We start from the raw sequence: 17,918 nt of genomic DNA, 5'->3' as shown, positions 1-17,918 counted from the left end.
GATACAGAGAAGCAGCTGAGGTTGCCAGCGGTGAGGGGGATTGGAGGGTGAAAAAGGTAAAGGGATTAAGAAATACAAGTGGGTAGCTAAAAAATAGTGAAGAGATTGTAATATACAGCATAAGGAATATAGTCAATAATATTGTAATAACTATGTATGGTGCCAGGTAGGTACTGGAAATATTGGAGGGATTGCTTTGTAACATGTGTAATTGTCTAATCACTATGCTGTACACCTGAAATTAATACAAAACAATATTGACTGCACTGTAATTGAAAAATAAAATTTAAAAAAGAATAATGAAAGAAACCTGTATGATAAAAAATCCCAAACAACCACATCCAACATTCATTTTCAAAGTTCAGTTCTTACACACATTTATAGAATTTGCCTTATTAATTTGAAATGTTATTCTGCAAATGTATCAGATCTTTATAGTCTCAAATCCAGACTCCTGATTTCCTTGCTTATATAAGAGTTACTCACCCAAACTCTGTTTTGCTGATGGGATATGAACTCTTCAATTATTTGTTGTTGATATATTTCTTTTTGGTTATGAGAATCAGGAGTTATGATGTAGCAGGCGATGATAATGAATATGTATAAATAGATGATTAAAGTGGGGGGAAGGTTAAATCTTGAGGCACAGTAGGATGTAAATTTCTTTTCAGTGAAATAAAAAAGTCTCCTATGTAATTTTTTTCTCTTATGTATACACAATATGAGAGATGTTATACCACGTCTTGAATCATGCATTTGTATTGCTTATATTAAGCAACAGATGTCAGTTAATACACTCCAAAGAGTATTTTCTTAATAGTATTTTATTTTAAAATATATTGGATTAAAATTGAATTAATTTCCATGTAGTAAGTGTGTGTATGTATAAACAAATTACTTTTTAAGTAAAAATTGGGATATGTTATAAGGATGAAGGTGTTTTCTTTGTTGCCATAAAGAAGGCCTTAAGGACTCAAGAATATAGAAATATTTACAATTGCCCAAGAATGTATTTGTCTTCAGAGCTTCTGTAGTGTTAATGTTGGAAGAAAACCATGCATAGGAGGACAGAGGGAAATCATATTTGAAGACCTAGCTTAAAATGTTCCTACAAATTAAGACCTTGGATTTTTGACATAATTATTTTTTTGGGTTGTGTCACAGAATATTGCACCAAGAATTCAGATCATGATTCCTTCATTGGCTGGCCATGTGTTGACTGGCAAGGCACTTAACAATTCCTTTGGTTTTTATACTGTGCTTAAGAAAAAGACCTTTCTGTTTGATGAGGACTCATTAGACCAGTACAGTCCAATAGAGATATTATGTGAACCACATATTTATAATTAAAAAAATTTTAATCTCTCTAACCAAAAGTAAATAGAAATGGGTGAAATTAATTTTAGTAATACACTTTATTAACCCAGTATGTCCAAAATATTATAATTCAACATGTAAGCAATATAAAAATTATTAGTAATATATTTTACATTCTTACTTTTTAGGAACTTTATGGATTCCAGCACATGTTTTATGCGTACAGGCCATGTCAGTTTGAGCTGCCACATTTATTTCTAGTGCTCACTATCCCCGGGGGGCTAGCCGAATGCCATGCCACGAGGCTACCGAGAGCAGACCATGAACCATTTGACTAAGAGGAAAGCTTTGAATTTGTTAGAATATTAAAGTTATTCAACATCAACATTCTCAGTATAATAACCTTGTTTTCTCAGGTGATGAGAGCTTGCAGGGACGTTACTGTTTTCAAGAGACAAAATACATATGTGGGGAATAAATACCTGACATTAGTGTTTATTAATGCCTTATGGTTTGGCAGTGCGGTTGCATTCACTTCCCTTTTTAACCCTGGTCATGAGTCTGAGAAATAGGGGTAGAGTATGAAAGTTTCATTTACTTTTGAGGAAGCAGGCCAATAGAAGACACTATATCCTGCTCTTTCAGTTCCAAATCGGACGATGCAAGAGTAGATTACAATCTAGAGTGCCGTTACCAAATAATGAGCAAGCCAAGCCAGCCAAAATATGTGTCCTAGCAATTTGTTGCTTTTTTTAAAAAATAAAAAAGCATCTGTTTTGTGGGAGTCTGGAAGGGCTCAGGCTTGTCCCACATCTCCGTCGTCGTCGTTGTTGTTGTTGTTGTTTACTTGGATCCAGAATAAAATGAGAACAAAGTCTTTTTATGCTTAGGAATGTCTTGATGTATTCAAGGTGGTGGCATTTGGTCGAGGTGAGATGCTCAGGACTCTCACCATCGTGCATCAAAGTGCAACAAACTTCCCCTCTCCCAGTTACTGCAGGGGGGCGGTAAAGTCAATTGTATGTATCGTTCATAGACCTCAGAACACTTGTGTTATTTACAGCTGAGTCAGGTGAAGATTCAAGTAATCTCCTTACTCTAGAGCAATTAATTTATATGACAATCACTTTTCAAGGTGCCCCATAACAGTAGAAATGACAGTAGTATTGAATGCTTGGCTTTTTGTGTTGTTTAGGTTAAAATAATACAATTCACGTCAATGTACATATAGGTTACCTGCGTGAATTGAATTAGGTCTAATTTCTGTTAATTGGTAACGTTGCTTTTGCATTTTCAATCACAATCCACATGGGAAACACAACCATTAAATAATAAGCTCCAGGGATTTAAACAATACTCAAACAAGTTTCTAATATACTTTAAACCCTTCTTCACCTCCCCTTAATCCTTGTGTATGACCTCCCTCCACCCCCAATTTTTCAATTGCTAAAATTGTAGTTGCCAGAGACATCTTCCATAGGATGGGCCCTCAATCTCATCACCTGCCACAGGTGGTCTTGCATGAGTCGCTATTTTATACAGGGGAGGATCGCAGGAAGACATCAGAGATGAAATTGGTGAAACCAAAGCCCACCGGTAGCCCCTGCAGTCGAACAATTGGTTATTTCCGGGACTGAACAGAGAGGGCGCCCTTCCACAGACCCGGACACAGCCTGGACTTGGCGGTGGGAAGAGCCAGGCAGGAGTACCCCTGTGTGTGCCCCGGCTCTGTCTAGGTAGAAGCCTTTAGGGCTCTGGACTACAAACGAATGTCAAGAGACCTGGATGGCTGGATTTTCTGTAGGGGACTACAGAGCGGACCACCAGGAAGCAGTTGCTGCAGGGCTGAAGTTTTCCCAAAGTCTTAGTAGGGCTTTCCCTCCCGTCCCGACCCCCGCCTCCAGTCTTGGGAGCTCCGCGCCACCCGCCTTTCCCCATCCCCCGCCCCAAGTTCTGAGCGATCTCACTTCCTTGCCTTCGTGCTGCCTTTGCCCGCCTGCCCGACAGCGCCATGCCACAGGCGGTTACCAGAGGGCACAGGGGGCGGAGGCGCGGCAGGGGCGGGCTCTGTCACCCTCACCCGCCCCCCCAGCCCCCACCGCTCCCCTCCAGCTGGCTGCTGGGGTCAGTGGCTGGAGCGCTGCGCACCGCCAGCCACGAGGGGCGTGGGATGGAGGAGGCAGAAGAGGGGGGCGCCCTCACGGATCCGAGCTAACCGCGCACTTCAAACGGCTGTGGGGCTGCGCTTCCCTCCTGCGCCCCGGGAACTTTAAAGCGGCGGGCCGCCTAGCTCCGCTCGAGGGCCTCGCAGCCCCGCCGCGGCCGCCCGGTGGCCATGACCCGAGCGCTCCGCGCTGCCTTCCACCAGGCTCTCCTGCTGCTCGCCGCGGCCGCCGCGCTCTGCGCAGGTATGACGGGCGCTGCTTCCTCCGCGTTCACGCGGGTGGGAATCAGAGCTGGTCTGCAGGTGGGCTCGAGCGTGGAAGAAGGTGCTCCAAGCAAACTGACCTTCAGCGGGGCGGAGTGGGAAGTGCCTGTTGGAGTGAAGGGGCGCTGGACAGGGCGCGACGTGGGCACCTGACGTCTGGTAGCCTAAGGGCAGACAGGTGTTTGGGGGTGAAACCTACGGGAGGAGGGGAAAAGAGATAGGGACGTGGAGGTTTGGGAAGTAGGGGTGAGGTGGGTGACAAATCCGGGGGCAGTTTGCAGCGGAGGGAGGGAGTGTGTTTCTGGGTGTGCGCAAGGCTGGGAGTTGGGTGGCACCATCAGATCACTCTGCAAGTGCTTCGGGGACGCTTTGTGCTGAGCTCCGGAGAGCTGAGCGAGGTGGTGGGAAGGTGGAGAGACGTAGTGGAGATTCAGTCTGAGTTTGAGGAGGCCAGGGATACCTCAAAAGCCGCTGGTGCCAAGCTATGTAGGCGGGAGTGGGAGCTTCAATTTGCGTGGTTTGCAACACACATTGCTTTCGAGGTATGATCTTTACTAAGAGTTGCAGGAAAAAAATTCTGGCAAGCGTCCCAGCGTTTATAACAGGTCTGTTCCTTGATAGGCTAAACAGAACCCTAGGCCCAAGCTAGAAACCAAACGTTTCTTTATAATGTTTACTAGAAACTGGGGCAAATGCATCTTTGGTAAAATCACAGTGTGTTGAGATGAAAATCCATTTAACTGTGAAACTATTTTGATTATAACATTTTCTGGGTTATGGAGACCAGAAGTAGGATTTCTTGATAACTCATTCTTGAAACATTTCAATCAGACATTTAAGACATTTGCACATAAAAACCTGGTGTTTTTCCATAGAACTGTACTTTGCCCGAAGCCAATTTTGATGCATTTTTGTTTTCCCAGATGACAATCTGTTTGACATTAATAGCGGATCTGTTTGACTAGATCCTCCAGGGTGGGTAGATTTCCTCTTAGCGACATGTGCAGGAGAATGTTTTGAATAGTATGATTGCTGTCATGTACAGATTTCAGTGTTTCAGATGGTCTAAGAGAATCATGAAATACATTTAAGTGAAATTTTGATTATTGGAAGGGATTAATTAGGAAAGCAGTTACCCAGAGGTTGTCAGGAAAATGACGAGATAAAGTGAAATATTTGCAATCAGACTTAGTAAACTCATCAATGGGAAGAAAACTGACGATGGGAGTCTTCATAAGAAATGGGTGGAAATTCTGCTAACTTGGAAGAAACACTCGAAGTACCCTTGACTGATAGAGTTTACGAAAAAAGAAGAAAAGTCTTCCAGATATTTGACAAGACACCTATGAAATTGCCTCCACAGGCTGGCCATAGAACCCCATATTTAGATGCAGAGATTTCATAAAAGACTCAATTTTTTTTATATAGCTTGAAAGGTATGTTTTGTTATATGATAAATCTTTTATAAAATTTTAGAGACCCTGGGTAAAGCAACATAGCAAAACAAGCCCGGCTATGTTCTTTGAAAGGAATGGAAACTTTTGACATTGAAATGTGCAATAAAAAAAAAAAAGAATATCCATTCAAGTTTGATTGTTTCCTCAAAATCTGAAGGCAAGAAAAATGCCTGATATGGAGATAATGTGTCAATGTACTAGAGAGGTACTTACCAAAATTGAACTTTTACAATGAACTTTTGAATGTCACATACATCACTTTCAAAAACTTTTAAACTCTTTTAAAAACTTTACCGTTCTTTGTACTCCACACGAAAAAAAGTCTGATGCTGTTTACATTTTTAATTCCTAATTTTTGTATGAATGTTTGATTATTTGTTGGGAGTATTTGAGGTTGTTCATTTATGTAGCCTTCTAAGTTGTTTCTCATGTGGTTATCTACATTATTTTTGACCTGGTCACTTTTACAAATTATATTATTAATTATATTGGCCATTTTTGAAAATGTACCTGCCATTGTTGACACGTTATCTGAGAAGTTGCTATTGACACAATGACAGCTAACTGCATGACAGAAAGAAAACACTTTCCAATTTGGCTCTACTGAGCACTAGGCCTAGGACCTTAAATATCTGGAGACATTGGTAAACCAATAAGCGCTTTTTGCCTTGGTTGTTCTTTCCAGCAGCTCTGTCCCCTAAGAAGTCGTGCATTAACAGCATAATAGAAACTATTGCCTCTTGTTACGCATCTCAGAGGCTAATGCTGACAGAAACTTAGGGAAAATATTTATTGGTCTGGACTGGCTAAAAAAACTAGGTTCCTCTGAGTTACTCTAATTATCTAGTTACTAGGTTTTTTGATGTTTGATAAGGAAGACTTGACTTCCCAACAGTTAGCATGTGTGCTAAACATAGAATTGGCAGAAAATGTCTCAAATTATACGTTTGAGATATTATAATAAGTTGGATATTATATAGATTTACACGTTCTCCACTACTTTTATGAAACTCCTTGGTCTTCTGGTTAGGAAAGGATTACTAAGAGTCTGGAAAGCTAGAGACTCTGAAGTGAAAACTGTTTCATTTACTAACCAGGGTAGAGGTTGGGGCTTCAGATGGTGAGATGCACCCCCTCCAACGACACTTCCCACTCTACATTTTAAGGAAGTGAAAGCGAAAGCCATGGATTGACTGAGTTTATGATGTGAAAGGTGTTGTCACCTTTGCCCTTCTTTAAGCACAATCATTGGTTGGTTGGTTGATGGACGCAAATGTGGCAAGAGGCTCTCTGTTTCCAAGGAACAAACTTTTCTAGTCCAGGACAAACTCTGTGCAGAAGTCCTTGGGGGCATATTTCTTCACTGACTATAACGCTTCAGCCCATTTTCTAGCCTCAAATGTACAAAGTATAAAAGAGAGAGAGTCCTCTGATTCACTACAATCGTAGAAAAATAAAGGATTGGAGGAGTGAGAGAAAGAGAGAAGCAAAGGATGACACCAAATTTTTGACCCAAGCAATGGAAGAATAGACCCCTAAGTGGGGTGAGGCCAACTGCAGGAGGAGCAGGTCTGGAGAGGAGAAGGGGCAGCGGCAGATAGCTGAAGCTCTGTTTTGGTTATGTTGAGTTTAAGATGCCTGTTCGACACTGAAGTAGAGATATCAAGTAAGCAATTGGGTTTATGTGCCTGGAGTTTAGGGTATAGGACTGGCCTGAAGATAAAAAACACCTAGAGCCAAGGGCACTTGTAGATAATTTTGAAAGATATATTAACTAGGGCCACAGACTTAGCAAACAGAGAAAACCCAGTTAAATTGAGTTTCAGAAAAACAAATAATTTTTGAGTGTAAGTATGTTTCAAATATGACATGGGACATACATATATTAAAAATTAATTGCTGCTTAATTCTACTTTAACTGGGCGTTCTGTACTTTTATCTGGCAACCCAACATTAAAGAAATATTGTGGTGAGATGGTGAGCTTCTGACACACGTATTCCCAGCTCTTGCATTAGAAAGAGACGTAGAGGCCTATTTTCTAGTCCTTGTCTCTTAAAACTTCTGTTCTAGATCTCCTGCTGTCCTGTATGCATGTCTGAATGGGTCCCTGCCAGCCCTGTGCACTATCTCCACTACTTCTGAGTAAACAGGGAGGGGTACCCAACCTGTCCTATCTTTACATGAGTGTCTCAGCAGGAAAGGATGTGTGAAAAAGACAAGAATAACTCTCTAGACTCTCTGCAAATAATTGTTATGCGAAAGCAGTTGGTTTTGCCCAAATTTATTGTCTTTTGAATATGATTATTATTTCCAAGTGTATTTTTAGAGTATTTTTCCTTTTGTATAAACATTTGTATGTTTCTCTTTTAGAGGAAATGCTCCAGGCAGTAGCTGAGACCCAGTTTGTTGACTTTTTCCTAGGCAGTGCTTGCATTGCTTATGCCCCTTGCATTGCATATGTAAATAAGAGAAGGTTAAGAGGAAAGGTGAATGGATAGAGTCTGGGCTGGGAAGGTCTTAAGCCCCACAGGACCTGATAATCTGACACAGTTTGAGGTTTTCGAGCCTATTCTTAGAGATCCACCACAAATCCTTTGGGAGAGAAGTGGGAACACATAAATATCAGCCTCTTTAAATTCTTTTTTATTGACTGATTGATTGAGAGAAAGAAACATCGACATGTTGTTCCACTTATTTTTGCCTTGGCATATCTGGACATTGCTTTAACCAACTGAGCTACCTAGCCAGGGCTTAGCTAGAGGCTGTTTAGTTCCTGCTCTAGCTAAGCCTTGAGCTGCTACCGAATGACTAGTATTGGCTTTAGTTTTAGATTTGTAGGGGAAAGTGTTCTATAAATGAATAACTGTAGGCACGGATCATTAAAAATCTCAAACAGATATGTTCAAATATACACAAAGTTTATTTTAGTAAATAATAAAATGAGAGTTAATTTTCAAATGTAAATAGAAAAAAGAACTAAACGGAAAAAAAGGAAAAATTCTAAACATAAAGAGTGTACTAGGTGTGATTCCTTATCATTTATAGCTGTGAGGCTTCTTCTGGATTTTCCATTGCTTTGGCCTTCTGTGTATTAAATTTTCCCCAGCTGAGAATCAAAATCTCACAGTTGTTCTTACATTGCTTAAGAAACTGAGATGATATTAGTATATGTTCATAAGTGATATAGAAATTGTACCTTTGCTAAGGTACCCAGGAATACCTAAATTCTACCTTGGCTTGGCTTGGCCTCATTCAAGTCTAAGAGGGGTTACTAAGGGATACCTAAAAAAAGGAGGCAAAATAAGTAATTTGTTATCTGGTGCTTTGGCCAAAATTGCATGGCAGAACTAAAAAATACTTTACTTTTCTAAACTTTTAGTAATTAAATAGCCTAAGAATAAAGAATGAAGATGTGTAGTAAGTCAGAATCCTGGATCCTGATGCTATGATACCATCAAAAGACTGTGCAGTGCCTGGCAAAATGAAGCCAGGGTGCCAGAGCAGAGGACCTCTATCTCCAACACCTCACCTTAGCCCAGGTAGCTCTGACAAGGGTTCCACGTGGTAATCTCAAGGGTCACAGTTAAGTGAGGAAAAGGAGATAGTCTGTGGAGAAAGGCAGTTGGATCTCTTTTGTGAAGAAGCAGGTCCTGCTATTCCCATGCTTTCCATGAATAGATGCCGAAGTCCCCATGATCATGAGCCCTGTGCCCTTTCCGTTCTTTGAAAGCTGCATCCCTAAAGCATGTGGGCCTCTTGGTTCCCTGGAATCTGAACAATACAAATCACTTCTCCTCTCACTTGGGGATCCATTAAACAGCACAAGGGAGGGAGGAGGTGAGTAGGAGTATGAAACAGACAAAGAGTACTTTATTTCCATAGAAGCCAACACTCAGCTCTTTCTTGGGGAACACTCCCTTGCTTTATCACGTAGCTCTTGACTTCATCTACTTTGATTGGCCAACCAAGCTAAGAAGGTTCTTCTCTGTCCTGATTCTTCACTTTTTCTCCTCTAGACTAACTCCCCCTTTTCTGTTGTTCTCCTCTGGTTTGGTTTTTTTTTTTTTTTTTTTTTTTTTTTTTTTGGTGAGAGTAGGTATGTAAAGATACTGTTTCTTTGGAACTGTTTTAAATTAATCCCCTCAAGAATTCATGGGTGAATCATTCAGTATGACTCAAGAACTTGGCTTATTATTTTTTAAAATAATTTAAATTTGCCAGTGACTTAAGTATCCCAAAATAGATCAATCTACTTTTCATTAAACTTTTCACATCAAGAAAATGATTAGTATACTCTAATTTTGAAAATGAAACACATTTTCTCCTGATCTATTTTGTCATCCTTATCTCATGACAAGATAAAATGACAGAGATAGATGCCATATCTTACATGTTAAGTTTCATAGAATTTTTTGTTTAAAGCTGTAATTGCCTGAAATAAATACTCTGTGGTCAAAAAACCAGATTAGAAAACAATCTAATCCACCCAGATCTGGATAATGATCATTTTAGTGCAAAATGTTAAGTTTCATAAATACATGCTTCTCCAAGACCTGTTGACTCAGAGGGTGGTAGTCCACATTAACACAACTTTAAGGAACCAGATTGTTTTAATACAGAGCCAAAATATATTAAAGAGTATTAATTCATCACATCTCACAATTTTATCTGAAGACACTTTTCCTGGCCTGCTTCCCTAAAAGTGTGTGTGTTTTGTTCATTTCTCCATCCCATTATTGCTTTTTAAGGGTAAAGATCTACTCTGTGAACATTTGCCTGCTTTAATAATCACAGTGAGACTGTTCGCACTCAACTTCCACTTACAATCTGCAGTGTGTATTTCCAGGAAATAGATAATACACTGTAAATCTGAAACATTGAATAAAGAATAGTTATATGATTAGCAGAAGATTCCTTACAGAATAATAAAATGCACAATTGAATGAACCGATGTCCTTTCTTTTAGCTCTCTTATCTACAGCTTTTCCCTAGCTATAATATATTATGTATATTATATTAAAAGCCATTGCTTTTTTGGACACAGAAGAAAGTTGATTTTGTTAAAACAACCGGACCTCTTTAAAAGGACTGAGAGTTATTGTGCCAAATAAAGATAAAGATTGTCCTTTAGAATAGCTTTTACTAAATTCTGCTTTCGGTATTGCCATTTTCATAAAGTTTTGCATAGTATTTCTTTATTATCTCTTTAATATCTGTAGTATTTATAGTGCCATCACCTCTTATATTCCTGACACTGGAAATTTGAATTTTCTCTCTTTCTACTTTGATTAGTTACTGAGAGGTTGTCATTTTTATTTATTGTTTTCAAATAGATAACTTCATGTTTTATTGATTTTTCTTTATTGTTTGTTATTTTTAAAATAGTTTTCTGCTCTTATAATCATTATTTTTTCTCTACTTACTTTGAATTTAACTTACTCTTTTATTATCCTAGCTTCTTAAGTTGCTACCTTAGATTAGGAGGGACAAACTTTTGCTCTGGCCAGTGTGGCTCAGTTGGTTGGGGGTTGTCCCGCAAACCCACAGTTGATGGTTTGATTCACTGTCGGGGCACATGCCAGAGTTGTGGTTTGGTCCCCAGCTGGGGTGCATTCAGAAGGCAGCAGATTGATTTTTCTCCCTCACTTCAATGTTTTTCTCTCTCTCTTTCTCCCTCCATTCTGTTCTCTTTAAAATAAAAAAAATAAAACAATTAAAAAATAAAAAAAAATAGAGTGGCTAACTTTTTTTTAAAGGGTTGCAAAGTATATATTTTAGGCTTCTGGGAGATGGAGTCTATGTTGTAACTACTTAATTCTGCCATTTTAGTAATATAAAAGCAGCCATAGAAAATACAAAAATAGATGTTGCTGTGTTTCAGTAAAACTTGATTTACACATGAGCCAGCCAATGGGCTATAGTTTGCTGACCCTTTCTTTTTTTAAATTATACTTTATTGATTATGTTATTACAGTTGTCCCAATTTTTCCCCCTTTGTGCGCCTCCACCCAGCACCCCACACTCCCTCAGGCAACCCCCACACCTTTGTTAATGTCAATTGATCATGTATATAAGCTTTTTGCCTACTCCATTTCCTGTACTGTACTTTTTATATCTCCATGGCTATTCTGTAACTACCAATTTGTACTTATCAATCTCCTAACCTCTTTACCCATTCTCCCAACCCACTCTCCCAACCCACTCTCCCATCTGGCAACCATCAAAATGCTCTCCATATCCAGAATTCTGTCTCTGTTCTTCTTGTTTGCTTAGTTTGTTTTTTAGATATAATTGTTGATAGATATGTATTTATTGTCATTTTATTGTTCATAGTTTGGATCTTTTTCTTAAATAAATCCCTTTAACATTTCATGTAATAATGGTTTGGTGATGATGAACTCCTTTAGTTTTTTTCTTGTCTGGGAAGCTCTTTATCTGTCCTTCAATTCTAAATGATATCTTTGCTGGGTGGAGCAATCTTGGCTATAGGTCTCTGCTTTTCATGACTTTGAATATTTTTGCAAATCCCTTCTAGTCTGCAAAGTTTCCTTTGAAATATCAGCTGACAGCCTTATGGGAACTCTCCTGTAGGTAACTAACTGCTTTTCTCTTGCTGCTTTTAAGATTCTCTCTTTATCTTTAACCTTTGACCTTTTAATTATGATATGTTTTGGTGTGGACCTCTTTACATCCATCTTGTTTGGGACTCTCTTTGCTTCCTGGACTAGCATGTGTATTTCCTACTTAGTGACAAATCAGGGAAGTTTTCTTTCATTATTTTTTCAAATAGAATTCCAATTTCTTGCTCCTTCTCTTCTCCTCTGGCATCCCTATGATGGAAATGTTGGAATGCTTAAAGTTGTCCCAGAGGCTTCTTACACTATCCTTGTTTTTTTGGATACTTTTTTCTTCTTCTTGTTCTCATTGCTTGATTTTTGCTTCCTTATATTCCAAATCATTGATTTGATTCTCGGCTTCATCCACTACTGTTGTTTCCCTATAAATTGTTCTTTATTTCAATTATTGTATACTTCATTTCTGACTAGATCTTTTTTATGCTGTTGAGGACCTCACTAAGTCCTTTGAGCATCCTTGTAACCAGTGTTTTGAACTCTGCATCTGATAGATGGCTAATCTCCATTTTGTTTAGCTGTTTTTCTGGAGTTTTGATCTGTTCTTTCATTTAGGCCATGTTTCTTTGTCTCCTCATTTTGGCAACCTCCCTGTATTTGCTTCTATGTATTAGGTAGAGCTGCTATGACTTCCTGTCTTGGTAGTGTGGCCGAAAATAGCAGGTGTCCTGTAGGGTCCAGTGGCATAGCCTTGCCTGTTACCCAAGCTGGGTACTCAAGGTGTGTCTTTTGTGTCAGCTGAGCACACCCTCCTATTCTAGTTCAGCTTTGGTTGCTGTTGGCAGGTCAGTGGGAGGGATTTACCCAGAGTGTGTGGTGGTGCTCCAACAAGGTCTGTAGCTGTTTGCTGGGTTCACAGGCTCTGGGGTTTCCTGGGTGGTGCAGGCCAAGGTCACCCTGCATGAGCTGTAAAGCAATGTGCAGATGGCTGCTACTTGTGCTGGGCGTGGAGGTTCTCAGTAGAAACCATGCTGTGAACCTAGGCTGGTTGCTGGTCGTGCCAGCCCAGGGGCCACTTAGCAAGATGTATGGTGACTGGGGGCTCACTGAGGCTGACAGTTGCTTTTTTGAAAGGATTTAGGAAGTTGTGAAGCATGAGCCAAGACTAGCCAATTCATATGGAAAAGCCACTGTTAACAGCTTGAGTGGGATGGAGCCTCAGGGGATCTCCACAGCAGGGCAAACACTGTTAGGTAGGTTGATGGAGTCTCAGATATGGTGCCCACTTTGCTGGTTCTATGGTTCTGTGGAAGGAGGGTTGAGAATAGGACAATGGCTTCTACCTGCCTTTCTGTCTGGGAGAAAATTGACCCCAGCTATGTTGTGCTTTCAACTTGAGAATGGATCAATAGAAATTACCTGATAATTGTGTAATTATACTATTATAAAGTCATTACACTAAAGTGGGAGGTGTCCGGAGATAAAGAGGGGACAGTGAAAAGAACCAAAATGGAGCATCTAAGAGGTATGAGGCGGTATCAAGTGTTATAACATGTATGTAAGTATAATCCTGGAACAGAATATTATCTGAAGAGATATTGGTTAATAATTTTACAGACATAATGAAAGACATAAAATCATCAATCACAGAGGCTCAGAGAAGCCAAAATAAGATAAATACATCTCCTCTCAAACTCCATAGCATTAGATAAAACATACACAAATTGATGAGATTCAAAGTTAAAGAGTAAATCTTGAAAACAGCCCAAATAGTCATATTACATACATAAGAGCAAGGTTAAGAATTATAGTGGACTTCTCATCAAAAGCTATGACCACTAGAAAACAATGAAGTGACAACTTTATGGTACAGCAAGTATAAAACTATCAACCCAGTATTCCATACAACATAAAGTTATCCTTTAAAATGAAACAGAAATAGTGACATTTTCAGATAAATGAAAAGAGAATTTATTACCACTATAATATGTGCACTGTAAGAAATGTTAAAGGATCTTTTTCAGACAGATCGAGTACAATATCAGAGACCTGAATCCACAGAGATAAATAAAGATCTCTGGAAATGGCTAAAATGAAGATAAATATTAAATCTATGTTTCTTTAACTTTAATCACTTTAAAAGTAGCTGACTACAAGGCAAAAATAATAGCAATGCCTTATGAGTTTATAGGATATGTATAGATAAAATATATGACAGCTTAGCACAAAGAATTAAAAGGAGGAATTGGGAGTACACAATTGTTGAGTTTTTATTATTACAGATGAAGGATTATAGTATTATTTGAAGTTATACTGTGATTTAGTAAAGATGTATTGGGTTGGCCAATAAGTCTGTATGGTTATTTACATAAAATAAAGGACACATTTTTCATTTTCACCAATAACTTTATTGATTTGGACATTTTGAGTATGTTGGCTATCTCCTGCAAGGTATAATGTTGATTGTTCTCAATTAATGTCTCAGTTTGATCACTATCAACTTCAACTGGTCTATCCGACCGTGGAGCATCATTCAGCTAGAAATCTCCAGCACAAAACTTCACAAACCACTTTTGACACATTTGATCAGTCTTTTTTATATACTGCACAAATCTTTTTTTGCTATGTTTTATTTGCATTTTTACCTTTCTTGAAATAAAGTATAATATGCTGAAAATGTGGCATATTTTCTTCCATCATCAATATTAAAATGGCTACACAAAAATTCACCAATATTGATTTTTTAAAAAAAATGCTGAAATGAAAGCTGTCACAATACAATGTAACAAAATTGTCTTGACTCAAGTAGAAGACAACTGAGCACTATTGATGCCATCTTTTGGAATAAACCAAACAAACTTTTTGGCCAGCCCAATGCATTTTACAACCAAGGGCAACCCCTAAATATTAAAATGTAAATTAATATATTAAGTATAAAGAAGCCAATAAGGTACATGAAATGAAATTTAAAATATTCAAATACAAAAAGATGACGATAAAATTGCAAAGGCACCAAACATAGATGGAACAAACAGATAGCAGTTAGTAAGATAGTAGATTTAATTTCAACCATATAATCAATAATTACCAATAATTACATCAAGTGTAACTAGTTAAAATACAGCAATTAGAAAAACTGAGTGATTATCACACTGGGTAAGAAAGCAAGAACTAACTCTATGCTGTCTACAGGAAACTCACATTTAATATAAGAAATACCCTTTAACTAAAAATACACAAATAAGTTAAAAGTAAAAGTATAGGAAATTTATATCATGCAAACACTCATCTTAAAAAAGCTGGAGTTATTAAGTTTGGCTAACTTAATGACAGACAAAATAGATTTGAGAACATGGAATGGTGCAAGGGATATTTCACAATGATAAAGGGATCATTTCACCAAGAAGATACCATAATTTAAATGTGTTTGCATCTAACCACAGAGCTTCAAAATGCATGAAAATACAATCGATAAAGCTCAAAGGAGAAAGAGACAAATTCATAATTGCATTTTGAGTTTTCAACACTCCTCTCTCATAACTGATAAGTAAACCCAAAATGAGTAAGGATATATAAGATCTGAAAAATATTTTTAACCAATTTGACTTAACTGATGCTATGTAAGCTTCAACCACCAACAACAGAATATACATATTTTTTAAAGTGCACACAGAATGTTAATCAAGATAGATCATATTGTGGGTCATAGAACAAATCTAATAAATTTAAAAGAATTTAAACTACATAGTGTATTTTCTTCAAACATAATGGAAATAAACTAGACATCAACAATTGGATTCTATCTGGAAAACCTCCAAATATTTGGAAATTAAGCAACAACTTCTAAATACTCATGGATCAAAGTAGAAGTGAAAAGAAAGACCAGATATTTTTAACTGAAAGAAATGAAAGCACAACATATCAAAAATTGTAGGATACACTTAAAGTAGTCATCAGAATGAAATTTACAGACACAGCAAATGACTTAAAGCAAACAAAAGAAAGGAAATAATAAAGGTGAGAAGAGAATTCAATGATGAAAACAGAAAATATTAAAGATAATGAAGAAAACCAAAAGCTATATATTTTTTAAAGATAAACAAAATTGATTCACCTCTATCTGGATTCACCAAGGAAAAGAGGGAATACATAAATTGGCACTGTCAGAAGTGAAAGAGAGGATATCACTACATATCCTACATACATAAAAATAAAAATAAAGGAATGTTTTGAACATTTTTATCCCACATTAGGAAATTTAGGTAAAAATGTACAAATTATTTGACAAGTACAAACTACCAAAGACCCCTCAAGAAATAATAGATAACCTGAACACATAAACACACACACACATATATTGATATATAAAATTCATTTCATAATTCAAAGCTTGAAACTTCTTTTGAAGAAGATTCTAATCCCAGGAATGGCATCACAGGTGAATTCTATCAGAAATTTTAGGAAGAATAGTGTATATTCTACCCAAACTCTTGAGGGAATGCTTTTCAGCTCATTTTTTTTGTAAGACTAGCATTACACTGAAACCAAAACTAGGTAAATACATCTCCATGGAAGAAAGCTACAGGAGATTGCAAGATGGCTGCAGAGTAGGTGGAAGCTACACTCACTTGCTCCTGGTACTAAACTGGATTTACAGGTAACTTATAGAGCCATCAACCTGAATAACCAACTGAAGGCTAACTAGACTAAAATATTATAACCAAGGATTTACAGAAGCCACATAGAGACTAGCAAGAAGGGCAGAAACATGGAAAGGGCTGTCCCCACAGCCTCATGTGGCAGCTGAGAAGCTGGAGGGATGTCTTGACTGCAAAACTCCCTCTACCCAGAAGCCTGGGATATCCACCCAGCATAGGGATTCCCCAACCCAGAACAACAGAAATTGGGAAACAAGCTGGCATAGCATCTGGTGGTGAAAATTAGTGGAGATTCAGTCCACTTGGGAAAGAAGAAAGTCTACTGGAGACCAGATACCACCTTTCCAGGGTCAAGCCCTTCTGTTGTTAGAGCTCCAGCCTGAGGAGTGCACTGCCCATTCCTCCAACTCCTGGTGACCCCACTCTGCTGTTCTCAGGTCCTGCAGAGGGGTCTATTGGCTGCACCCAGCAGAGACCTTTGGGGTGCTCTTTTTCTGAAGAAGCCCTTGGTGGAGACTTAGACGGTGATTGAATTGGGTAGCATGTAAAGGGGACCATTCTTTTCCACCTCAAGTGCACAGCCAGTGCCCTCCCCTGTTGAATCACCTGGCCTGCCCTACCACTCTGGCCCTACCCTGCTGAGTTCAGTCATGCATTGGGGATCACATTGCCATGCAGAGCTGGGAGTTTCAGAGCTCCATCTCCTGGGGGGGCTTTTGTCTGAGAATGACAGGAGGGTGCTGGGTTGTGTGGCTACATCATAAGAGGACCATTCTTGTCTCTCCTGCAAGCTCAGCCTGCGCTATCCCAGGAGGGGGAATAAGTACCTGACCCCTAGCTACAGGCTTGCTGGCCATACCCCCAATGGGAGACTGTTTGGATATTCCTCTGCCCCAAGTTCCAGTGGTCCTGACCTGCTGAGCTCAGTTCTGTGGTGGGGGTGGGGAAAGAGGGTTGCTCACAGCTGGGACATTTGGAGTGTATCTCCTTCAGAAGCTATTGTCTGGGATGAAGTGCTTGTCTCCTTCCTGGGGGCTTGGCTGGCACCACTAATGATCTATTATCCTGAATCCCAGTGGCTCTGGCCTCCTGAGCTTGCTCCTGCGGAAGGGGCAGCTCACTGCACCCAAACTGAACCTGTAGCACACTCCTCCAGGGGAAGATAGAGTTGGAGACTGGCAGAGACTGAGTGGTTTGGTTCTGGAGGAGGGGTTACTTCCTGCTTACTGAGTGCCTGACCATGTGGCCTCCATGCAGGGGACCAACTAACCCCATCCTCTTAAACCTGGTTGTTGGTCACCCTACTGAGATCATGGCCTGTGTATGGGTCCACTGTCCATTTCTTCTGAAGGCTTTGGAGGAAGACCAGGCAACCTCAGGGGGAGGTGGAGCAGCTGACAGGTGGAGGTGGACCTCAGGAAGCCTTGGACCTTTTATAGATCTGTTCTTGGCTCTAAGCTGGAGGAAGCTGATCTTTGTACACAG

The 17,918-nt window shown here is 39.2% G+C and overlaps 1 protein-coding gene across 3 annotated transcripts in view; it reads left to right on the top strand.

Moving 5' to 3' along the window:
* The first annotated feature begins 3,419 nt into the window (after nt 1-3,419).
* The window catches only part of ACVR1C (activin A receptor type 1C), a 73,640-nt gene continuing 59,141 nt past the window's right edge, over nt 3,420-17,918 (top strand). For all 3 annotated transcript variants that reach the window (XM_045187461.2, XM_045187460.3, XM_045187459.2), the window contains exon 1: nt 3,420-3,725. In XM_045187461.2, coding sequence (XP_045043396.1) covers nt 3,653-3,725 — 73 coding nt within the window. In that variant the 5' untranslated portion in view covers nt 3,420-3,652. The remainder of the gene's footprint in view (nt 3,726-17,918) is intronic.

The sequence above is a fragment of the Desmodus rotundus genome, chromosome 2 (assembly GCF_022682495.2).
Source record: "Desmodus rotundus isolate HL8 chromosome 2, HLdesRot8A.1, whole genome shotgun sequence".
Taxonomy (NCBI): domain Eukaryota; kingdom Metazoa; phylum Chordata; class Mammalia; order Chiroptera; family Phyllostomidae; genus Desmodus; species Desmodus rotundus.
The sequence above is the reverse complement of the archived record's forward strand: the minus strand, read 5'-3'. Positions and strand labels throughout refer to the sequence as shown.